This window comes from Onychomys torridus, chromosome 19 (assembly GCF_903995425.1).
Source record: "Onychomys torridus chromosome 19, mOncTor1.1, whole genome shotgun sequence".
Lineage (NCBI taxonomy): Eukaryota > Metazoa > Chordata > Mammalia > Rodentia > Cricetidae > Onychomys > Onychomys torridus.
The window spans coordinates 5829850-5856003 of record NC_050461.1 but is presented as its reverse complement, the minus strand read 5'-3'; the positions used below and the strand labels follow the sequence as shown (position 1 = coordinate 5856003).

General features: G+C 38.9%; 1 protein-coding gene across 6 annotated transcripts in view; it reads right to left on the bottom strand.

The window, feature by feature from the left end:
* Lin28b (lin-28 homolog B) overlaps positions 1-26154 on the bottom strand; it is a 102563-nt gene that overhangs the window by 5627 nt on the left and 70782 nt on the right. For 4 of the 6 annotated variants that reach the window (XM_036169227.1, XM_036169226.1, XM_036169225.1 and 1 more), the window contains 2 exons: positions 25932-26116; positions 24040-24111 (listed from right to left, as the gene is read on the bottom strand). In XM_036169227.1, coding sequence (XP_036025120.1) covers positions 24040-24111; positions 25932-26116 — 257 coding nt within the window. The remainder of the gene's footprint in view (positions 1-24039; positions 24112-25931; positions 26117-26154) is intronic. The other 2 variants (XM_036169229.1, XM_036169230.1) reach the window with 1 other exon arrangement.

Below are 26154 nucleotides of genomic sequence, written 5' to 3'. Positions count from 1 at the left end.
ACAAAACTGGTATCTAATGAATCACTCAGTGTGAGGCAAGAAAGTGAGAGTCCAGACCACAGCAACGCTGCCAAGAGTCTCTGAGGACGGAGACCAAGTCAGTTGCTCTGATGCTGCCAGCGACTAGAAAAGGTGCCCTTTTCTCCTATAGAAAGTAGCTTTCCCTTAGAGTAAACATTCCTAACTTGAAGTAAGCATAAACCTCGTTCTTATTTGTTATTTAAATCTGAGGTATACCATGGACACCGACAGGGTTTCATACCAGAGGCTGGAAAATCCAAGTTCTAAAACCTGAATAAAGAAATTCATTTGCTCAATTTCAATCATAGTCCCTTTTCAAAACACAGTTCTAAAAATAGAGACGCAGGCTGGAGGAAGGCTCAGAGGTTAAGAGCACTCACTGACTGCTCTTCTGGAGGCCCCAGTTCAACTCTCAGCACCCACATGGCACCTTCTAACTGTCTGCAATTCCAGTTCCAGGGAATCCCACACCCTCACACAGACATACACACAAACAAAACACCAATGTATGTGAAAAATAAAAAGGAATTATCAAAAACTGGAGGCACTAAGAAGCACTCATATTTTAAAGTTTTGAACTGAGTCTTAAAGATAGAATTTGCTCATTGACTTGTTTCCAAATCAACTGTTTTGAGAAGTTTTTATATTAAATTACTTTCCAAGTACACTTATAATTCCATAATTCTCATTATAAAGCACATATAAATCAGTGTTTTTTAAAAAATGAAGAGCAAAATATGTGATAGACGTAAAAGGTAGTTTAAAACATATGACAACAAAAACTATGACTAATTATTTGTATGTTTGAGAACACCAAGCTTAGTCACTTATTTTACACTTCAAAGACAAACCAATTATTAGTAGCATAACAAGCACTGCATGTAGACCCTCAGTATTTCATTTTCTAGGATCAGCTATAAATTAGCAGAAGTTAAGGTTGACCATTCTCTGCTTCTCCATTTGTCAATATTAGCATTTATTTATTTGTTTGTTTAATGTATCTGTATGCTATATAAGTATGTATGACTTTATGCCAGAAGAAGGCATCAGATCTCACTATAGATGGCTGTGAGCCACCATGTGGTTAATGGGAATTGAGCTTAGGACCTCTGGAAGAGCAGCCAGTGCTCTTAACCTGCTGAGCCATCTCTCCAACCACCTGTCAATATTATCTTACAGAACAGATAGGATGGGATTCTATTCTTTGTAATAATAAGTAGGCATTTATTTATCTTTTTTAAAAAGATTTATTTATTTATTATGTATACAGAAGAGGGCACCAGATCTCATTACAGATGGTTGTGAGCCACCATGTGGTTGCTGGGAATTGAACTCAGGACCTCTGGAAGAGCAGTCAGTGCTCTTAACCTCTGAGCCATCTCTCCAGCCCCCACATTTATTTATCTTAATAAACTACCTCATATTTTCAAAAGTAAAGAGAAAAGTTAAGAAATAAAGTGTTCCAGGTACTTGCTGCTCAAACACACAACACAGTCAATTAGCAAGCACTGCCATTCAGATACAAGTACCCCACCCATGACGTGAGAGGATAAAAGGAAATGATGAAAATCACCAAAGCCTGAAACCCAGGCCTCGAAACAGACTGGAAAATGTCACCTATGAATATGACCATGTCACTTACTCAACTGCTTTCCCATATACTTTTCTCCTATAGTGAGTAGAAAAATTCTTAAATTAAAATTGTCTTTTGCCCACCTGGAAGATATCTTTTTTCATTACATTCATGTCCTGAGGTCAGAGTACAACTATGAGTTCCTTTTCAAAGACAGAAAATAGAAGGCAGACTCCAGGAAGGGAGCTGTCTCTCTGGCATGCTGGAGTTGGACTTCTCAGGTATGTGTTAACATTAGGCCCCACTACTTCCACACTGGATGATGAGCATGCACTACATATATGTGTAGCCTTAAAGGGGGAGCAATGTTTATTTCCCTCTTCTATTTAAGCAACAGCAATTGCCTTTACTAAGGACCCAGATCACAGCCCATTAGGAAACCCTTCTATCCCAAGGGAATGACATCAAAATGTTAATGTTCAGCTGCATGTCAGCTCATAGATGATACCATAGCCACACATGTGAAGCATGTTGTACGTGGGTCTAGACCTCTTTGTTCACACTTTATATTTCTCCAGATCAGTTTGTTTTTGTTAATTAGGATGGATTTTATATTATGATGTGGGTATCAAAATAGTATATCACACAGAGCTACAAACCTAACAAACACAGGGCATAAGATGTCATGATCAAAGGACTATAACAAGAAAAATATAGTCATACTGCTATAAATTCCAACAGCCTGGCCTAAAAACTAAAATGATCTGTTTGTCTAGCATGCCAGAGACCTTGGAATAGATCCAAAAATAAACCAAAGAAATCATCTGTGTTCAGTATGTTATAAAATGCTGAGCCAATGGCACCAAGGAGACTTTCTTATACACTAAGAATAAAGGTTAACAAAAATATCCAATTTGACTTTAGAGCATTAAGTCCTTCGTGGAATCACTTGACAGATACTTTAACTCCTATGAGGTAGCACACATTCTATGAGTATTACGTACATAATTTAGAAGATTTTAAAGATAGAAGATTAATAATAGTCAATACTTTTAAGACTACCAAATCAAGATTAAAATTTTTAATTGAGAATTCCACTAGTAGATGGAACAGAAGACAAAGGATGGCAAAATTAAACAAACAAAAATTCACAAATCTCTTAAGCCTTTCAAAATATTTATTCCACTGCACTATGAAATAAGCAATTGTATATGTACATATATGTGTTAAAAGCATATCCAAACTTATGTTACTTCTGTTTTTAAAAATTAAAACTTTGATTTGGGAATCAGAATTTATATATAACCATTATTCTTAGGAAATTTATTTTAATCAAATAAATGAATAAGTAAATTGTATTTTTTCTTTTAGAAAAGATTAATTTATAGGGCTGGAGAGAGAGGTCAGTGGTTAAGAGCATGTACTGCTCTTGCAGAGGACACAAGTTTAGGTCCCTATGTTGGGAGCTCACAATCTCTGTAACCCTAGCTCCAGAAGGATGGAACATTTATGGCCTCTACTGGCAGCTGAACTCACTTGCACAGACCCATCCATCCATACGTACGTATGTACATACATACATATGTACATACAAACATACATACATATGTACGTATGTACATATGTAATACATACATACATACATACGTACGTACGTACGTACATATATACCTAAAAATAAAATTTTCAAAAAGATCTGTATTTAGATATATTTATGTGTGCCTGTATGAGTTTATGTGCACCATATGTGTGCAGGTGCCCACAAAGGCCAGAGATGTTAGATCCACTGGAACCAGAGTTGCAGGCAGTCCTGAGCCACTTGATTTGAATACTGAGAACAAAACCCAGGTCCTCTAAAAGCAACTGCTCTTAACTGCTAAGCCATCTCCAGCCCAATAAATTGTACTTCCAAATGATATCAGCCATAATGATTAGAACTGAGCTAGGAGTATTACATTAAAATGCTCTTTTGTAAACAACACTTCAATACCTCTAAAGTCTTTATTAGTTGTATGTTTTCCCTTGGTTCTAAACGTGATTTTTAAAACAATCAGGGAGTGGTTATACTATAGATATCCAGGTGACTGTCTAAAAATATTATGGAGAAACCATGTTGGAATGACTCCCAGTGTTTGGAAATGATAAGGATTTAAAAAGAAATTCAAATCCCTGTCTGAGCTGTTATCAGGGAGCACAGGCAAAGTATAGCAGAAGAGGAAGGGCAATTTTGGAGAGAACGAGGTATAGGAAAGGCATAGATAAACTCTTGGAAATGGAAGATGAGAAGACCCAATACAATGTCTAAACGAGAGGCCATGGGGACTTAAAATCGGACTAGAAAGCACTGCAGGGACCAAACTGCAGGAAGCCCTCTCAAGGGTTCCTTTACCATGGGCCATTTTGATTCCAGTTACAAGATCCAGAAACGGGGCAAAGGGTGAGCACACACACACACACACACACACACACACACACACAAATGCACACACGCGCAAAGCTGGGTAGTAGTGGTGGTGCACACCTTTAATCCCAGCACTTGGGAGGCAGAGGTAGGTGGATCTCTATGAGTTCGAGGCCAGCCTGGTCTACAAAGAAACTGGTCTACAGAGAAACTCTGTCTCAAAAAACCAAAAACATAAAAAAAGGAAGAAAAGAAAAAAGAAAGACATAATTTGAGGCTGGTGTGTAGATGACTTGGCAGAGTGTTTGCCTAGTATGCACAAAGTCCTAGGTTCATTCTCTAGCACTGAATAAAACCAACAAACTGAATGTAGTGGTGACCACCTATAGTTCCAACACTCAGAAAGTAGAAGCAGGAGAATCAAGAATGCAAGGTCATCCTTGGCCATATAATCAACAGCCTGTGCCACAAAAGTCTCTGTCTACTGTCCTCCATACCCATGAAAAAGAAATCTACATAGAGCAGGGCTAACCACACTATTAAAATGATCATAATAGATATATTAATGGTTATATTCTATATTGAGAACTTACTATGTTTCTGATATGGTACTAGAAGTTTTAAAATATTATTTAATAAAACCTGATTTCCATAAATATTTATATTGCATAGAGAGAAATTAAGACTTATGAGTTTGCCTAGAAGGAAATTTTAATTGAAAATAACAAATTTTACTTCACTTTTATTATATAAAAATGTTGATTCCAACCATATTGATTACTTATATTGAATTTGAAACACCAAAATTCACACATCACATCACAGCATGCGCGTTCGAGCACACACACACACACACACACACACACACACACACACACACACACAATTTGGAGCTGACCTTCCCTGAGATATGGGCTTCTCACTATGCTACAGACACACAACATTTGAAGCAGACCTCTCCTGGGATATGGGCTCCTCTCTATGCTTTTTTCTACAAAATGAAAGGCTGGGTTTCAGTCTAGCCCAGACTTTCCCTAACAAGGGCAGGTTTTATTTCATATTTCAATATTCATATGTTGACAAACTTTTGCCACTTGCAAGAGAGCTTTTCCATTCCCTTTAATCACATATTTAAGACTGTACATCAAGTAGCAAGGTGTGGTGACTCACTCCTTTAATCCCAGCACTCCTGAGGCAGAGGGAGGTGGATCTCTGTGAGTTCGAGGCCAGTCTGGTCTACAGAGTGAGTTCCAGGACAGGACAGCCAGAGCTGTTACACAGAGAAACCCTGTCTTGGGGCTAGTGGTTGGAGACTATCAGTCAGTCAAAAGTCTAGGTGGATGGGCTATAACTGGTGCTGTTAGACTGACTCAGAGTTCTGCTCAGAAGCCAGAAGACAGACATCATGGTGTGATGTCTGAAGGAGCTGCAATTAGAATCTGATGGCTAATGTGAATATAAATTGCTAGGACTGTTACACAGAGAAACTCTGTCTAAAAAAACAAAAACAAACAAAAAATTGCATGCAAACCAATAAAATATACTCAGACACTATATATGACTAGATAATTTTATACATCTTTAACTGCACAGCAAGGCTGATGAAGAGTAAATGATTAGCAAATAGTAAGGCAGTGTGTCATTCCTCCATAAGACACTTTAGTTCCTTTTAAAAGTAACCAAAGAATCAATATGCTGTTTGTATAATGAAGAAAGCAATTATAATTATAGAAATGTATTTCTATTCTATAATACAGTAATGTTGTTATACCACTGGGAATAATAGTGGAAGTCAAATTAGAGGCTATGGATAAACTTTCACTATTATTGCCAGTGGTATGACAGTCTACTGTATAACAACAGTAGTCCTATAATCTTGGAAGCAAGCACTTTTTAAAATATTAACTTCTGGGGACAGACCCATCAAGTCAGAATCTTTGACCATCCAAGCACCAGTGCTCTGTGTCTCAAAGCTTTCCAGCAGTTACCTGAGTCCTAAGTCTCTACACTGGCAGTCTTAACAAGGGACACTGTTAATGAATGTCTGAGGAGCACAGCAGACCTTTCAAGACGCTGTTTCAACAGGTCACTGAGGCCTCTAGGAGAGAAAGGAAAGGAAGAAAGGCAGAACGAGAGAAGTACTTGTGACTTGCTTCTTTCATGGAACACGGAACTGACTCCATTTCTTGTGGTAGCTGAAAAGCTTTCGATTTCTTACCATCACAGATCTTGGCTCACTGAGGAATACTTTATAAATACTATATAAACTAAAATACTACATAAAACTCCCGAGTTTAACTTTAGAACTTGCTTTTCTGTTTTGAGGCCATTATGCCATTAAAAGTACATGAATCAGTAACGGATTCAAAGTATGGGTACTTGTGTCATCAAAATGGATGAAAGCTTAACATTCCTTAATCAACCGCTACTTTCCCTAAACTCATCTTCACTACAAATGAACATTTACTGACCTTAATAAGATTTCCTATAGGAACTCTTCATTTGCTATCCTTAGTTGCCTAAATATAATCTTGAAATGCACGTACGTTTGTTAGGTAGATGTATTAGTCACTCTTTGTTGCTGTGATAAAACACCTTGACCAAAGTGATTTGTGGGAGGAAGAATTTATTTTGCTTTATGGTTCCATAGGGAGAGTGTACAATGTTGAGGGAAGCATGGCAGTAGGCGGCTCAATCAGGAAACGGAAAGATCACATTTCTCTCTATAGTATGGAAGCAGAGAGAATGAACTGGATGTGGGATAAGGCTATGAACTCTCAAAGTACACTCCCCACCTGCCCATAACATACCTCCGCTAGTAAGACTGCAGCTCCTAGACGTCCCATAAGCTCCACCAACAGTGCCACCAACTGAGGGTCAAGTGTCAAATTCCTGAACTTATGGAAGTCACTGATCATTCAAATCACTACAGTTTATAAATTGTCTTGCATATTTGGTTGGTTTTTAATAGAAAATTTATTTTCCATATTGTTTAAAAAATTGATCTTCCTCCAATATTTAAGCTGCATGTTCTCTAAAAAAATATCCTTAGGTAACAATAACCTATTCTTTATTTCTCTTCTTAGGCCACTTGACTAGATTCTTGGCATTTTCAAAATAAAAGTGAAATTCCAACAATATAATTGCCAATCAGCTCTTTTTAGTGCACAATAAAACATAGATGTTTGGATGGCTGTGTTTCCTAGTTCTGGGTGGCATGGACACAAATGGAATTTGAAACTAAAACTTCTGGAAGAAGAAATGAATTTGCTATCTTCTAATCTCCGTTTCAGACTATTTAAACTAAGGTGGGGTTTGTAAGAAGTTCAAAGGGGAGTTTCTTACCTGTCAACTACTAAACTCTTTTATTAGTCGATTATATGATGAGGAATTATCTCTACCTCTTACTGGTTGGTGGGTTCAACTGTTTATAATACTCATTCAGTCACTTTCCTAGAAGAAAGAGTACTTAAAAATATACACTGTGTGCCAAACTTTACACTAGGCTCCAATGACAGGCGTGGTGATAATCAGCTGGGCAGTAAAATTCACATGTTTATGTTGTCACCTTATTTCATGTCTTCTATCTTTAGAACTGCCTCAGGTTTATTAGTGTTTGGGCTCTGATTAATGATGTGGTCTGGCTTGTAACAGCAACTAAAAATGTACCAAAGTACCCTGGAAACCAGCTAAAACCCACCAACAGCTCTTCTTGAAAGCCTTCCATCATCTTATAAAAACAACAAGATGATGGAAAATTGGGGACAGACAGTAGACAAATGGCAGTCAGGTCACTGCAAAGTAGAGATGGAAACTGTAGTAGCAGGTTCAAAAGAGAAGAGGGGGACACCATGGGGCACGGGGGTGGGGTGCCCAAAGGGAGCCTTTTTTGTGTCAGCATAATTCACTTAGGGAGCGTTATAAACCAGGTACTTTGGAGTTTATCTCATTAAATTTAAAAGCACTTGGTAGATTCTACAGCAACTGCATGAAATCATTTGTTCAGAGTTATCTATTTTGTATCACACTGGAAGAAGAAAATAATGAATTCTAGGTCACAAGTTACATCTTTATGTGAAATAAATGTTATCTTTCTTGGGTGTAAATCAATATCTCAGACAAGCACTCTGTTCCGGCTAATGGAAAAGGCTGGTGTGTTTGGTTTCTTCCCCTAAAGGAAAGATGTGCTCAAACCCAGATAACTAAATGCGTTCCACTTTCTGGAAGTAAAAGTAGCTTGTTATAAAACAGGGCCAAACCCCTCCCACAGTGGCCCCGCTGCCAGTGCCAGACGATGAAGAAGTGCAGAGGGAGTGCCCAGGTCACAAGAGACTTCCGCTCATGCCTTCACAAGTGACTCAGTTTCCCAGCTTGAATGTGAAGCCTATTTAGAGTCAATAGAGTTCAGGCTTGCTTGCTCCAGAGCTGTGAGAAAGTCCTGATTAGCCCATGGGAAGGAACACACTATCTAGCTAGATGCAGGCTGCTGATGCCAGCTGGAAGTACATTGAGATAGAAAATGAAACTGCCTGCTCCTTCACTCAAGGACGGGATAGATAGTGGGTGAATGCCTGCGCTGTGCATTGTTCTACTTCTCTCCTTCAGGAGTGTATATAAGCTGGCTGGGAAATAAACTCGGGGCTGTCCAGCATTGACCAACAGACCTCTCAACTCTTTTCTGTGTTCTTCATTGTCTCTACAATCCGCACACCTCCACCCAGATACCAGTCAGCTGTTGGCAGGCTCTGACAAGCTGAGAACCAAGCAGTCCACATATGACCTCTGGTGGGGGACATTTCATAAACAAACTGTAACAGATACAGAACTAATCATAAATCAGAACTAAGACATACACAACAGACTCAACATCCGACTGACAAGCACCTGCTCACAGCCATGTTCATTGCTGCTCTGTTCACAATGCTGGGAAATGGAAACAACCTAATGTCCTCCAACTAAAGAATGGATAATGAAAAATGTGACACATATGTACTATGAAATAATATTCAGCTGTAAAAAAAAGTAAAATCATGATATTTACAGGTAAACAGATGGAAAGGAAAAAGATCATATTGACTGAGATAATGCAGACCCAGAAAGACAAACATTTGATATTTCCTCCTATTGGTAGTTCCTAGCTTTAAATCTTCAAATGTGATTACGTAACCTGGAATGACCAAAGAAACCAGGGAAGTAAAAAGAGAACATGGTGGAGGCAGCTCTAGAGAAGGGAATAACAGGATACAGGTAATGTAAAGTAGTAAATAAGAAAAGGTGGGGGGCTTTCACTATGGAGGGAAGGGTGTGAGTTCAGTAGAAGATACAGAAGAGGAGGAAAAATAACACTAAGAGTGTTTGAAAGAATCCTAAGGAATTAAATTTTTATTTACCTAAAATTACATACATGTATGTATACATAGTATAGATGCACGAGCGTGTGCGCACGCGCGCACACACACACGCACACACACACACATTCACACACACACAGTATAAGGGAAGTTAAAGCACCTGAATGAAAACACTGCTCTCAAGAACCATAGACCGGGAGTTCAAAACTCTCTTTTGAGCTGTTGGCCAGGGGAGTCCAAGAGACTCCCCAAACAATATAGGCTATTGCTGTTGTCCTTGGGAGTGTCCAAGAGGTTGAAGGTAAGTCCCTGTTGCTAAAGACAACATGCACTTCTGACACAGGACTCAGAGGGTCTGAGCTGGACCCTCCAAGGGCATTCCAATTCATAAAGGAAACACTACTACAACAAAAATCACATATTGACGTAAGACAGTGGTGAGACAAAAACCAGACAGAGAAATGCTGGAGTCAGACAATGTCATCAATCAAACAGAACTACTATCTACAGAACATTCCACCCAAACACTAAAGAATGTAATTCCTTCTTGGCAGTCCATTGAACATTCTCCAAAATTGACCATGTGTTAGGGCATAGAGCAAGTCTCAACAGACATTAAAAAAGAAAAAAAGAAAGAGAAAAAAAAAAAACAAAAAACAAGCCTACTACAGTAGAAGATTCTTAATATATATATAATTATATAATAATATAATATAATATATATATAAAAGAAATCTATATCACTAAGTAACAGCTGAGATAAAGCCAAAACTAGACATCTATCGGTACCCAATGAAACCCCAGTGCCAGGAATGGCATACATACATCTAACTGAGCTGTTGGCTGAAGGGGTCCCTTGAAAATCGCCCCCCCAATCCAGGCTATTGTCAAAGCTATTGGTTGCTCTCTAGAAACTGATGGTAAGGCCTGTTGCTGAGGACAACACCTACACATCTTACTGAACATAGAGAAGCCAAGCTGGTGATAACACTAGTCAGCCTATACTCCTACTGACTAGTGTTCATGGTGTCCTGCTTTAATCCATGGTTTTCTGACTGAATGTAGGGTGTCGTTCCATTTTGTATTTCTTTTTATTTTTTAATTTTTTTTAATGCAAATGAAATAATTTTTGTAAATAAGAACACTATGGTGCAGTATAATCCCCATTAACAAAGCATAATACAATCATTTTATTTAAACAGACACTGCTGAGGAATGGCTAAGGGGGAGAAAGGTAAACACAACCCAGCTACACACACTTTTATCTACCAAGGTAATGTGCTTATAAGAAACACTGGTGGGGGCTGGAGAGATGGCTCAGAGGTTAAGAGCACTGCTTGCTCTTCCAAAGGTCCTGAGTTCAATTCCCAGCAACCACAATGTGGCTGACAACCATCTGTAATGAAATCTGGTGCCCTCTTCTGGCCTGCAGGGATATGTGCAGACAGAACACTGTATACATAATAAATAAATAAATCTTAAGAGAGAAAGAGAGAAAGAGAGAAAGAGAGAAAGAGAGAAAGAGAGAAAGAGAGAAAGAAAGAGAGAAAGAGAGAAAGACACACTGGTGAAGCTGTGGTGCAGAAGCTGAGAGAGTGACCAACTCCTGGATTGTGTGTATGGCCCAGTCCATGAGATGGAACCCATGCCTGACACTGCTTGGGTGGCCAGGAGCTGAGACTAAATAAGTCATGAATCTAGGGGAAAACCAAATGCTACTCTGCTAAAGGAACACAACAAAAATATCACCCCTAATGGCCTATTGCTATGCCCACAGAACAGAGCATCACTCAGCACTCAACAGAGAAGCTTCTTCTAGCAGTAGATGGTGATTAACAGAGAGATCTACAACTAGACACTATGCAGAGAAAGACTCTGGAACACTCAGCCCTAAATGGGATGTCATTATGAAATCCCTCCCCACAAGGCTCAGGGAACAGTATAGAAGAGAAGGAGTAAAGATTGTAAGAGCTAGAGGTAGTGGATGACTTCAAGGAGGCAGTGTCTTACAGACACACAGGACTGATAGAGACCGTGACAGTACACACAAGACCTGCACATGTTCAAATCAGACAAAATCCCAGAACTGAGAAGAAGCAGAAATAATTTCCCACCCCAGAAATTCATTGCAATAGATACCTGCTGGGAAAGGGAGATTCAGTTGTTTCCAATCAAGTGTCACTAACCACACCCTAGGGCAGTCCCATGCCCAAGAGTAGTTGGCCAACACCAAATGAACTTCATGGTTTGTTTTGTTGTGTGTGCGCTACTTGTTTTGGCTTAATGGTTTTCTTTATTTTAGATTGTAAACTTTTATTTTCATTTTGGAGTATTTTTGCTGTTGTTTTCCCTGTTTCGTCCTCTCTCTGTCTCTCTGTCTGTCTGTCTGTCTCTTGTTGAGAGAAAGAAAGAACATGAAGTTGCATGGGTAAGGAGGTGGTGAGGATCTGGAAGCAGTTGGAGGAAGGAAAAGAATATGATTAAAATATAGTGTATAAAAATTCTTAAATGAAAATTTAAAAGATTTTTAAAATGTAAGATGCAGCTGTAAGTTGTTTAAATGAGACACATAAAACATAAAGACATTAAAAAAACTGAAAAGAAAAACACAAGAAGTAATCATCAATTTGTGCTTCTCATACCAGGTTCATATGCTGAGTCCCAATCCTGGTGTGACTTATTTGTAGAGAGGCCACTAAAAACATATGTCTGATACAATAGATACTTAAAGAAGAGGAAGAAATATTAAGGTTGTATGTGTTCAGAGAAAAGCATGAGAGAATATGAACAAAGCAATGGGAAGCAAGTCATGGATCCACATCAAGGAAACTCAACCCTGCCTGGATGTCCAGTGTCCACAACTGTGGGAAAAACAAATTTCTGTTGTAAAACAAGGACTGTAATGAGACCGGCATTTTTCTTTTTAAAAATGTGTTATTTTCAAGTTTTATGAAATATTCTTATATTATTTCTATAATAAAAGATATCTTTGAATAAACAAATTGAAAGAGAGGGAAGGAGCCAAATAGTCTATTCCAATATATGAGAAAAAATAAATTTTAAGTCAATAAGTCAATTTTATGTACACGTAAAAGAACTGTAATAACAAGAAATTGATGGTTCCCAAATTCCTATCTCCAGCCCTTTCCTCTACCTTGAACTTCAGAAAAGCTCAGTCAAATGCTTACGCTTCTACAACCCTGACCACTTCCATCCAAATCTCAGTAGGTCACACCATCTTTTACTCAAACTGCATTGTAATAAATTGCACTACCTGGCTCATACAGACACAGACACAGACAGACAGACAGACACACACACATACACACACAAACTCACACAAACTCACACACATCAAAGTAAAATCTAAAAAAAACAAAACAAAAATCCCTACATCTCCATGCAGACCGTGCTTGCTCTTTCAATGACGAGGTGTGGTGTGCAGAGAGAGGCTGGCATCCTTTGCTCCTCCATCCTGAAGATCTCCCTAAGCAGGTTATAGTTTCCTCAGTGACCTCACAGTTGCAAAGACCACATCTTTCAAATATAGCTCCAAGTTCCAAATACCATCCCAGGAGAGCCGAAAGCCAGCTCTGTGTTCATATTAACAATGAAAAGGAGGCTGGTGAAGTGGCTCAGCGGGAAGGACACTGACTGCCCAGCCTGACAACCCGAGTTCAATTCCCTGAACCCACTTTTTAGAGGGAGAGCTGACTCCTGCAAGTTATTCTCTGGTCTCCATATACATGCCTTGGTACAGATGTGCCTATTCACATACACAGACTTAAAAATAATACAGTCTTTTTAAATAGAAAGGACACAATGAAAAACCAATAATCCACAGAGCAAGGTAATCAGAGGGAGAATGCTGTGTGTTTTTAGACAACATGGTTTCTATTGGCATAGAGAGAAGAAAGGGCCACAGACACAAACACCGGAAGGCAATTTCTAAAGGCACAGTGAAGTGAACACACTGGACAGACAACAGGATGAAGTAAGAATGTGGAATGAAGGAAGTGGAGAGCTGACAGTCCCCTGGGTGTCTCCTGTCTGGTGATCACCTGTGGGCTAGATCCTTTGAGAAGGCTGTCTATGTGTGTGATAAAAACCTACTCCCAATCAATTCTGTCTTTTGATTTGACAGAATTTGAGAACCATTGCCTACTATGTTTTTGATGCTTAGGGTTTGCATGGGGCTCTGAGACTCTCCAGCATAGGGAGGCCAAGTGACTCATAGTTAACAAACCAGAGCAGGAAACTGTGGTCTAGATCAATAAAAATCAATCCTCGGCTTCTGTGAGAACTGCTGGGAATTATATCCCTCTTGATGCTGTGATTGAGCACTCACATGCCCATGTGCCCAGAGACCACTTTCATTCCTGGAATCAGTAATTATTTGACTCAAAAGCTTCATCCTGCATCCTTAAATCAAGGGGTCCAATGTCAGTCTCTTAAAGTTATATGGAGAATTTGCTGGGAAACACCAAGGCCCCAGGGTAAGGCTGGGGAACCCTAGGGGTGTGTATTTCACTTTTTCTCTTAAGATTTTATTCTCTCTCTCCTTTCCCCTCTCCCCCTGTGAATGTGTGTGTGTGCGCATGCGCACGCGCGCGTAGACTAACACATTTAGTAGGTTCCAGCTGTTTTCTCTCTTTCTCTGGTATTCTGTGCATAAACTGTCTCCCAACTATTAGATCTATAAGCCAACAGAGACCTGTGCAAGTCCTTATCAACCATCCCCAGAGGTGACAACCAGAGGCAGTGGTTTAGAGGATCTTTTCTCGGGACTAGTTGGAAGTACTTCACTTTCTGGCTCCCAGAAGACTGAGCACTTCACCTCGTTCTCCAAGAAGAAACGCCACCTTGTAAACACACACCATCTCACTGGAAGAAACACCACTTTGTACACACACACTGTCTCAGTGTTTTGTTTGCTTTTTGGCTAGGCAACAAGTAATTACACACACATGCTTAATTTATCTTATTAGAATTTTTGAAATTTTGAGCAGAATTAAGCAGAAAACTGAGAAGAATTACATGGAATTTATAATTATTGGGAAATTAGCTCCTTTAAAATATTGAGTTTTAAGAACACAACTCAGGGGTAAAATGCTTGCCAAGATTCAATTCCCAGCACACAGACACACAGACACACAGACACACACACACACACACACACACCGGGAAAGAGAGAGAGACTAAAGAAAAAAGAGAAAAAGAAAAAAATGAGCCTTGGGCAAGAAACATAGTTCAGAGGTGGAGTCACTACTCACCATGGACCATATTTTGGTGTTAAATTTAATCCCAAGTACAAAAAAAATTTGTTCATTTTTAAAAAATAATAGAATAGAATAAAAAACAAAAAGTAACACATCAGAACAGGGCTAAACAAACAAACAAAAAGAAAAGGGCACAAGAAAAGGCACTACAGATACTGAGATCAACTCATTCGCATGCTCAGAATTCCATAAAAACACAAAACTGGAAACTGCAAAGGACCTGTAAGGTACAAAAAGAGAAATATATATATAGATAATATTTTATATTTATATATTTATATTTTAATTTTATTTATGTTTTTATAAAATACATTTATATTTTGGTATATTTATGTTATCTATGCTATAGGTCTACATACATAACAAAATAATGTTATAAATGTTTCAAAAGCGCTGACATACATTAGTAGACAAGGCAGAGAGGCAGAGAGGCTGTGGAGCACTCAAAACTAGAGGGGATGTCACCATCGCATCCCCCTCTGGCTTAGGGAACAGCAGAAGAGGAAGCAGGAAGAACCTAAGAGTCAGAGATGAGGACACCAGGAAAACTCGGTCCTCGAAACCAGCATGATTAAACATGAGCTTTAGCTCATGAACTCAGACACTGAGGTAGCATGCAAGGGCCTGTGTGGGTTGTTCACATGAGGTCCTAAAGCTAAAAGGAGAAGTGGACACTTGTCACCAGGACTCAGGAGCTAGATCCAATTGATAACCACTTGCAAATGAAAATTTAGCTTTCTACATGGGAGTCTCACTGAGGAAAAAACTACTCTTACAGGAAGCCTGCATGCTCAGCAGTAGATGGCCAACAGAAAACTAACTCAGCAGCATCATTTTACAGAGAAGGGGTGGAAAAACAACAAACCTTGGTATTCATGAACAAGGTCTGCTCCCATATCTAATGTACCTTTGTCATTTTCTTCATAAAGTCTTTCAGTTCTATCAGATTCACTTTCTTAGGTACAGTTTGAATTCCAGTTGCAAAGTGGACCACTTTTCCTAGGGGCTAGTAACTGAATCCAGGACCTCACACCTGCTACACATTAATTGGACCCCTGAGGACCCTGAAGGAACATTTTTGTTTTAAAGAAAGTAAGAATCTAATAGTAAGTTCTTGGGATATGGACTATGCCCTTACATTCTTTATATTAAGATGTCCTTAGTTCAACTTGTGTGTTCAATTTATACTAGAACAATCTTTCATAAAGATGGCTATGTAATTCAATTTTCCTCAGTATAATTTTCTCAGGAAATAGACTTCAATTTTTGCAGATTTCCAGTTGCGAAGGAGAGAAAGCAGGTTACAAATGTTACAATGACTACATTTTTAGAGAACTTGTACAAAGACTTTTTTCATGTTTAGAGACCCTGAGCTGTGTGTATTTTTGTGCACATGTGCCACAGAGGACAACCTCTAGTGTCAGCCCCTGCCTTCCACCTTGCTTAAAATGGTAGTACCCAGGGTAGCTATCCTACAAGCTCCTGAGTATTCTCAAGTCCTCACCTCTCTGTCTCACTGCAGGAGTACTGGAGCTCTACTGTGCAAGTATCATGTGGGTTCTATAGATCCAACTCTACCCACTGGACCTTCTCCACAACCCCTAATTCTAAGCATTTTTCTATATCCTAATGAGGGTCTTTTGCGCTCTCTCTCTCTCTCTCTCTCTCTCTCTCTCTCTCTCTCTCTCTCTCTCTCTCTCTCTCTCTCTCTGGCAGGGTTTCTCTTTGTAGCTTTGCGCCTGTCCTGGAACTCACTTTGTAGACCAGGCTGGCCTCGAACTCACAGAGATCCACTTGGCTCTGCCTCCCGAGTGCTCAGATTAAAGGGTGCGCCACCACCGCCGGGTGGTCTTCTGCTCTTAAAAGCAAGGAAGATATCTGATATTTTTTCCCCTTACTAACACCCAGTTTAAAATAACAACCAGTGAAGACTTAACAAAGCACTTCAAAATGAATATTCTTCAATTCTTCCTTGACTTCTTTGAGACTTAAGATGATCATAAGAACATTTTTTTCCTCTATGGATTTTTTTTTTCAGATTTAATATTTGTTCTTTGCTCACATTAACTGTACCAACAATTTATACATGCATCTGTATTCATGTGCAAGTGTGGAAAGACAGGAATGTGTGTTGAGGCCATCAGACACGCATGTTTTCTGTGTGTGCAGGTGTGCGTGTGTGCATGTGTACCACAGCACATGTGTGGAGGTCAGAGGACAACTGTGGGATTAGGTTTTCTCATTCTACCACATGGGTTCTGGGACTCGAACTCAGGCTGTCAGATTCGTCAGTAAATACCTCTACTCAATGAGCCATGGTAATGCCCCAGTGACAACTTGCAGAGCTGGTTTTCACCTGGTACCTTGTTGAGTCAGGGTCTCTCCTGCTTCTGCTGCCAACTCTATACTCCAGGACAACCAGCTCTGCTGGTCTCCTGCCTCTGCCTCCCAGGTACTAGGATTACAGATGCACACCACAGAATCTGGCGTTTTACTTAAGTCCCAGCACTAGGCTTGCGTGGCTAGTGCTTTTTACCTGTTGCCTCAACTCTGCAGCCTCTACCTTGTTTTCAGGAGTCTCTCACTAGTCTGGAACTCCCCCGGGGGAGGCCAGGCCACCAGCTGGCTAGTGAGTCCTAGGGATTTATTTGCCTATCTCTAACTCCCTGGAATTTTGAACACACACAGCCACACATGATTTTGTAGGTTGGTTCTGGGAATCAAACTCAAGTCCTCAGGTTTACAAAACGAGTACTCTACTGACTAAGCTTTCTACCTAGCCCTCAAAGGACCAATAATTTTAAAAATCTGATATGTAAAAATGCATTTTTCTAAAAAAAGTAATTAAGTGGAAATTTACTAATTATAAATCTGATTTTACAAAACAGCAGTCTGTTTTATCTAATTACTATCTAATTACTATTTCTGAGAAGTATATGAAGATATTTTATGTTTTGTGTTATATGTTATTAATTTAAAATTATCTTATTATAGCAACAAAAATAACATTTTCTTTGAGCGTAGTTCATGTTCTTAATCTATTTAACCAAACTGAAAATGTAAAGTTCTAGTATAAATGAGGAAGAATCTTGGAGAGGACTTCAGCTTCCTGAGAACAGAACTAGCTTTGTCTCTCACTAATGGAGCTTTAGCTATTCCCTCGTGGTCTAGAAGTTAAAAATATAAGCCTACTATTTCAGTGGAGGGACTTAAGAGCATAAATATGGAAACTTTGTTAATTAATATTCAACTTGGTCACACTTTATATTCTGTTCTCTCAGGAACAAACTGAACACCACAATGATGAAATATGATATATAAGAATTTATGATTAAATTTAAAACATCGAAATAAATGTGATATTTTAAACAATGTCATAATGCTGTTTTAAAACATATGTAAGGCTGGTCCAGTGGTAGTAGGTTATCATCCAAGTGGCAAAAATTAGTATTAGAGGCTAACTAGATTTCCTTTTTTGCAAGGCTCTCACAGTTTAAAATATCCACCTCTCACTAGAACTTTACACTGAAATCATGTAGTCCTTATTATACTTGCAATTTTTTCCCTTAGAGACATTATGCATTTATAACACTTCAAATAAACAATGATCAGAAAAAGAACCTAAAATTCTTTTGCTTGCCACTTGTCATCCAACCATTCCCATTAGACATCTGGGGAGACCTATGCAACACCAAGATGAAGCTCAGCCCCACACAGTGTCTGGCAGAGGGTGATGAGAACGGCACATTGTCTGCTCGGTCTGAACAGAGGTCACAGCAGGGAAAGCATCTGCTAAGATAATGTGAATGGAGGAAACAACTCTAATTGCCTCATTAAAAGACCTCTGGCCAAATAATCGTAAGAAGAAAGGACTAGGAAAACCACCCCAAAATTAGGTCTATAATACGGAAAATGGGGGAGGGGCAGAATTTTTAAAAGTGCAAAGAGAGAGAGAGAGAGAAGGGGGGAGGGAAGGAGGGGTTTGGGTAAACTGTTGGTTTCACTAACTTCCTTGAGTGCTACCTACATAAATTAACAAAAACTTAGACGCAACAATTCAGTTCTCCAGAGTTCTGTAGAACTTAGCAGTTGTTCAAAAGTAAGGATGCAAACTCACAACTACCCAGGATACAAATGTGCAATGAAGTGCTGTGTGACGCTTCTAACAAAGGGCCAACATGGGAATTAGAAAGGCATGCCCACTAGTCTAAATTTTGGAATTTCTATATGAAAAGCATGTAACTAGAAAGCTTAGGAAAGATTGTTTTATGAAGCAGGATGCAAAACTTTAACTAGCAAAGTCTCAAAAAGACAAAGCAGAAGAAAAGACGCAACTGTCTCCACCTGGTCAATGCTTTTCTTCTATTTTCTATCTTCACCTTTTAAGAAATCTACTTTTCTTGCAATTCAACAGTGTATACCTCGTGCTATAGTTTGATCACTTCAAATTATGAGACAGTAGAAGCATTCCCATTTTATTCAACATTATTAATAAGTATTTCATAGTAAATATTAGGAAATGTTTTTTTTTTCAAAAATAAATATCCAAACCGGTTCACAGATTAAAATGTAATGACACCGAGACAAATTATTTTGCATTTCCTGATATTTTGGGTTAAGCTGTATAAATGTAATCTATATCATACAATTAACATGTATTAATGATATAACAGTACCCTAAAGTTAAACTTTTTTTCAGAATCCAACAGACACGGTAAAATTAGCTTGTTACACCCATAAGCCAGGTTTAAAAATAAGCAAGTTATTTGATGACTTTGATGCTTTGCACCCAAAATGTGCTGGCTAATTTTTCCATTCCATTTACCATTCCAATCTTTAAACTGCCTTAATCTCCTGCCCTCAGATGTTGATCTTGTAAGAATAGGGGTCATAGGTCAGGACAGACAGACCTCAAAGGCTCTGGCCTATCAATTCATGCCTGAAAGATTTCTCTGCCACAAAAGGAACCTACTAAACAGCAAATTCCTAAATCTAATCACACAAGTTATCAGGGTGAAACAGTTATTTATTGGAATTTGTCGATTTACATCTTTTCAAATATCTTTGGCACCTAAATAGCATTTTAATTTTCTTTTGGAAATAGCTTCTGAGATACAATAAACATGAAAATAATACCACTTATGGACTTCTTAAAGTAAAACAACAAAGCCTAAGCATGCCTTATTATTTTCAGGAATGCTATTAAGATTTCACAAGACACAGCACTAGACTCCGGGGAAGAGAAGGTCCACCAGTACCACTGTGGAGCTTTCCTGTTCTAAGGGTGGAAGAGGGCATCAGGGAAATGTCTCCATGGTCAATAAAACATGCAACTCTTCATTAAGCAATGCCTGCCAACTTTCCCAACCCTGAATCTCCTCTAAAACTTTCTTACAAATTTAAAATAATTTGAGTCCACAAAATTAGTTTTGTAAAAATTAACTATCATACATCTCATGTAAAAACCAGGTGTGTGTGTGTGTGTGTGTGTGTGTGTGTGTGTGTGTAACTCTGAGTTGAGTTTAAACCAGATACCATATAATTAGATTCTATTTATACTCACCCTGGTCTTTTTGACCATAAAGACAGTATATCACAATGTGTCATTTTAATACTGGACTACTAGGAATGCCAAACTCAGAATCAGTGTAAATAAAAACCTTTAATTATACCAAATAAAGGAATTCCCTGAATTTCCACTTAAAAAAAAAAAAAAAAAAAAAAAACCTTTGCAATTAATATTCTTTAGAAACAAAATACTACTTTAAGTTATATAGAAGATTTTTTAAAAAGTACTAATATGCTGATATGGATTAAAAAATTAAATATTGCACCAAATTAATTGGAAGCACTGGAATAATCTCGCAGTTACTTTAAGAATTCAATGCATGGCTGTTAGAAAAGGCTTCCATTCCCATCCAGTGTGTGGTGGGTCAGGAGACGGGGAAGGTTGAGGACAAAGACACCAGTCACTCCACTGTGTGGGGACAGTTACAAGAGGAAAGAGAAACTGTACACACACAAGTCCTAGAGCCAGACAGCTGTACCACAGACCTATCTTCTGTGTGTGAGCTCACTACAAATGTTCTCAAAAGTTCTATGTATTCCATTTACTAATCACTTAGTATCAAGTCATTTCATCTGTACAGAGATTTCTAGACCGTCCGTTAGTCTCACTGCAAGTCTGGTTAGCCATTCCAAACATCTGCAAGTATAAACTAAAATTTCATAATGAAATAATTCCATAATGTAATTTGACAATATTAACTCATGTAAATATAATGGCAGTCAAAATTATCATTTTATTAGTTGACTACAAATTTCACTGTTAAAACTGACTTCTTGTTTTCATAGAAAACTGTGTTCTTTAGAGAAAGGTACCAAGACTAGGCTTCAAGAAAAAACCATAAGGTCTTCAATTTTTCATTAGCCACCTTCATTTTATAATGAGGAAAGCTACAAGGGGTTTTGTCTCCTTACTCTTCTGAAGATGAACATAAAACAAACTAAACAGTAAATACGAAATTAATCATTTCATCTGAAATTGTAAGAAATCTTTTCTAATGTGGAAGACTTAACCATACAGAATGAACATTCAACAGACAACATTTAAACAGGTTATATGATTCATAAATAAAAATAAATCAATCTAAATGTTAAACTAAATACAAAGCTAACTCTAATTGGATCAGTAAGTAAATGCAAAACATCTAACTATAATAAGAATTTTCTTTTTTCTTTTTGTTTTTTATTTATTTTGTTTTTTGGTTTTTTTTTGTTTTTTCGAGACAGGATTTTTCTGTGTTGCTCTGGCTGTCCTAGAACTTTCTCTGTAGACCAGGGTAGCCTCAAATCCAGAGATCACTTGTCTCTACCTCCCATGTGCTGATTTTAGAGAGGGAGGACACCAAGTCCACCTTTTAAGCAAAGGATTATTATTATTTTTGTTTGTTTGTTTGTTTGTTTTTCAAGGCACAAGTTTTTCCATGTAGTTTTGGTGCCTGTCCTGGATCATGTTCTGTAGACCAGTCTGGCTTCAAACTCACAGAGATCCACCTGCCTCTGCCTCCCAAATGCTGGGATTAAAGGCATGAACCACCGCTGCCAGAGGATAAAGTCAGCAGCATCAAAATGCCTTGAACAATGCTCAGCATCAGCAGCCATAACCACAACAATAAGCCCTAATTACAACCATGACCACCACATACTCGGGGTAGCTAAGCTGATGTTCAGTTGAAAACATCAATTACTGGCAAATATGCATAGCAGGTGGCTTCCACACTGCTGACAGAATTAAGTAAGAATGTGACTCCTCTGCAAAACCAAGGTAAGCACGTACCCACGACCACAGTATATTATAGCTGTTCCACTCCAAAACTGAAGACTAATGTGCATAAAAACTCATACATGAGTCTTTGTAGATTCTGTTCATAACTGCCACAACTTTAAATACCCAAATCCCTCAACAGATGAACTAGACAGACACTGTTATAGCCTAATAATGGAATATTACCCAACAATATAAAAGAATGAACTACTGATACATTCAACATTGCTGATAAATTTCAAAAGCATGATTATGGAAGAAAAACAGAAAATTTCAAAAGGTTATGAAACAAATTCATTCATATGCCACCCACAAAAACAAAACCAGTCATAATATGACAGCACACATTACTGATCGCCACGGTTCTATAGATGTCGAGTGTAATTGCCTGTTCTGAGTAAATCATAAAGGTGAGAGGAGCAACGTATGCATGTGAGCATTCACAGAACTGTCCATGAAAATATAAATTGTTATGACAGTTTGATAAATAAAATAAAATCAATATTCCAAACAAGCAAAACATAAAAAAATGTACCAATGTTAATTTTTTTCTTAAAAAGAATTAACGGGAAGCCTGCCTTTTTCAAGCTTCAGTAAACCAAATCAACTACTTACTTTAACTTAATTTTTTAACTACCCAGCATTAAGACCAAGGCCTTGCACATAACAGGGCAAGAGCTTCCCCATGAATCCATATCCCCAGCCCTAACGGCATTATTTTCAGTCTTGCAAACTCGAGGTTCAAAAGCGGCTCCCAGCAGTGCAAATCTCTACACATGCTCTCCTCTGTTTGCACTGCGTGTACATTAGGAGTCCTGCGTTAAGTCTTTGGCACTTCAACTTAACCACATTCTTTCTGTCTACCTTGACACCTACAGGCACCAGCAGAATGAGAGGTATGAGTTTTGAAACACTGGGAGGAATCTGGATTGTAGTCTGCATTTGTGCACCAGTCCCTTAAAGTTAGACTGAGGTTATCCGTCTTCAACAAGGCTGTCATGGAAGTCACGTTGTACAGTATTCTGTCATCAGATGCCATATACTTTGAGTATTCCCATTACTGATCATTTTTATCTTTGACCATGTGACCAAGATGTTATGGGACAGACTTCTCTATTATTTACTTTTGTAATTAGTAAGCAATTTGTTGGGGGAGATGCCTTAAGACTGTAAGTAATCCATTCCTCATCCCACTGATCATTTTTCATTTATTTCTAAGTCACAGCCATTGGTTTCCTCTCCATGATTTATAATCTCTGGAGCTGTTACTGACTTCAGTACTCAAATTTCTATTCCTAGCCCCACCTCCTAGCCAGCTTCTGCACCTGTCTGACAGCCCACCTCCTAGCCAGCTTCTGCACCTGTCTGACAGCCCATCATTTTTAGAAGCTGTTCATCATCTAACTCCATCTCCTGTAAGCTAAGAGTAAACCACCCACATTATAGTCAGACCTCAGAGCTGTGCTTTCAATTTCATCTTTAACCCAAAGAGTCACTGCAGCCATGGCCTCCTCTCTCCTGCAGGCTGACTCCTCCTTTTCTATTAACCCACCTCCCGTCAACACATACCCATTCTGTCATTTCGTAACCTTTAGAAAATGCCCCCATACTGCATTTGCTGCTTCTGCTTCCTCTCCTGTCCTTTTCTGCTGAACAAGACACACAAGCTTTCATTCCCACCAGTCTGCAGAGCTGTTCTTGTTATGTCCAGTAGTCACTTCTGTGTTGCTAAGCAGCTGGTGTCTCGGTGGTCATCATGATCATGATCATCAGCACATCTGAACAGTCTTCCAAGACAAAACCCTTCTAGATGCCCTCCCACTCTCTTTCACTGCTCCTTCTCGGTGCTAGAGTGACCCAGGGCTCATTCCTCTTTCCACTATGGGTATAAATATCATTTCAGTGAGTACTGCTGAACTTTTACTTTCAGCCCTAGAACTCACACCATGCACCTTTCCACCTAATCCGTAACCCTCCTGCATATTATTCATGCCCCAGACAAGCTGTCCATGTGTTGCTCCTTCTGCAGTTTGTCCCATCTTGGCAACTGGCCCCTCCATCTTTCTTGTTGCCCAGGTCAAACAAACCTTGGAATCATCCTGGACTCTTCTTCTCTCACAGTCCACATCTGATCCATCAGTAAATCCTGCCGTCTCCACCTTCAAAACATATAGGAATTTCGCTGACCACTTCTATGTCTACCACCCCAATCCAAACCACCACCATCTCTTTCTGGTACACAGGAAAAGAAACCCTTACTGATTTCTCAGCTCCCACCCTTGCTTCTTCAAATTAACTAAACTAACAGCTGTCAAAAGGTACTTTAAGGAATGTTACAGTTTAGATCTAAATGCTTCTGAAGGCTTGGCCCCTGGGCAGTGGTGTTCAGAAGGAGGGCCTTTGGGAAGTGGCTCACTTTAATAACATCACTGGGTTCATAGCGTAACAGGAACTTAGGAAGACAGGGCTTAGCTGGCAAAAACAGACTACTGAGAATGCACCTTCGAGGCCTCTGCCAGCTTTCTCTCCTTTCCAACGGTCACGAAGTGAGCAAAAGAAATGTCTCCTTTTTAAAGTTAATTTTCTCAAGTATTTTGTCATAGCAACAGAAAGCCAACTGGCATAAAGAGGTAAATTAGATTATGAGATTATGTTGCTTTTGAAACTCATTCTAATGATTTTCCATTTTTCTTATATAATCAAAGTTCATACGTACTGCTGTAGTCAAATGTTACAAAAGACAAAACCCACTGAGGTCCATAACTGTGTAATTAGAAAGACTAAATAATATTCAGAAAATTATCTCACTTTTGTTGTATTTTCTGCTGTAGTTATTTTGGACAGCAGTTTAGAACCAGGTTCCAAAACCTTTCAGAACATAATCTTTGATCCAGATTTTTTTTTTTTTTTTTTTTTTTTTTGGTTTTTCAAGACAGGGTTTCTCTGTGTAGCTTTGCGCCTTTCCTGGAACTCACTCTGTAGCCCAGGCTGGCCTGGAACTCACAGAGATCCGCCTGGCTCTGCCTCCCGAGTGCTGGGATTAAAGGCGTGCACCACCACCATCCAGCGAGGTCCGGATTTTTAATAGTAAATATTTATTCTAAGGATATAATCAGACAATATTTCAAAATGTACACATAAGAAAGGGGCTGGAGAGATGGCTCAGAGGTTAAGAGCACTGGCTGCTCTTCCAGAGGTCCTGAGTTCAATTCTCAGCAACCACATGGTGGCTCCCAACCATCTGTAATGAGATCTGGTGCCCTCTTCTGGCCTGCAGGCATACATGCAGACAGAACACTGTGTACATAATAAATAAATCTTTAAAAAAAAAAAAAGCAAAATTCTTAAAAAAAAAAATTAAAAATTGATACAATGGTGCTGATTTCAAAGCACAGAAAACAGATTCACTGGTCCTGACAGCAATGCTTGTAAATTTTGGCAGATTCATATAGTGAGAATGTATGTAGCTATTAATTAATGACATCCAAGAGATGGTTTAAAACAACAACAACAACAACAACAACAAAAAAAAAAAACCCACAAAAAAACCAAACAGTATATAGTTTATGACTTCTGCCTGCATTTGGGATTCCAAGTGACTTTCCTAGTTTTTTAATGTTTGAATTTTCAAAGTATGAGTTGTCGTTTTAAAAACAGACAAAGCAGTAAGCATACTCTCATTGGAAAACAGTACAAAGAGAGAGGCATTTCTTCTGAGAGAGTCAGAACTCCTCCTCTGGTCTTCCAACAGTCTGGGGAATGGGACCATAGCACTACCCACACTTCCTGCTAACTGTGCCTCAGCACTCTGAAGACCATCTAACTGCAAGTCAGAACTGTCTTCTTGACCCGCTGTCTTCAGCTACAGTGATGCCATTTCCTTTTGTCTAGGCTCCATAAAATCCATACACAAAATGGTAAGAAACTTTTACAAATATTCCCCAAACACAACTGAATCACAAGTCAGCCGCACAGTTACCTGTCTCCCTTTGGCTTCCTCTTCTGCAGGGCCTTCCCTTTGGGTCTTCTTTCACTTCCTAAGCAGGGGCTCCCACCTGGTCCTGTTACCCGTACTGACTCAAGGCCTTTGGGGGATTTTTTAAATGTAAATTCCACTGGCTCTCCTTCTTTTAAGCTTCTAAATCCTTCCATGAATAGTTTGCTCTGTAAAGAGTAGGGGAAAGAGAGACACCATGATTATC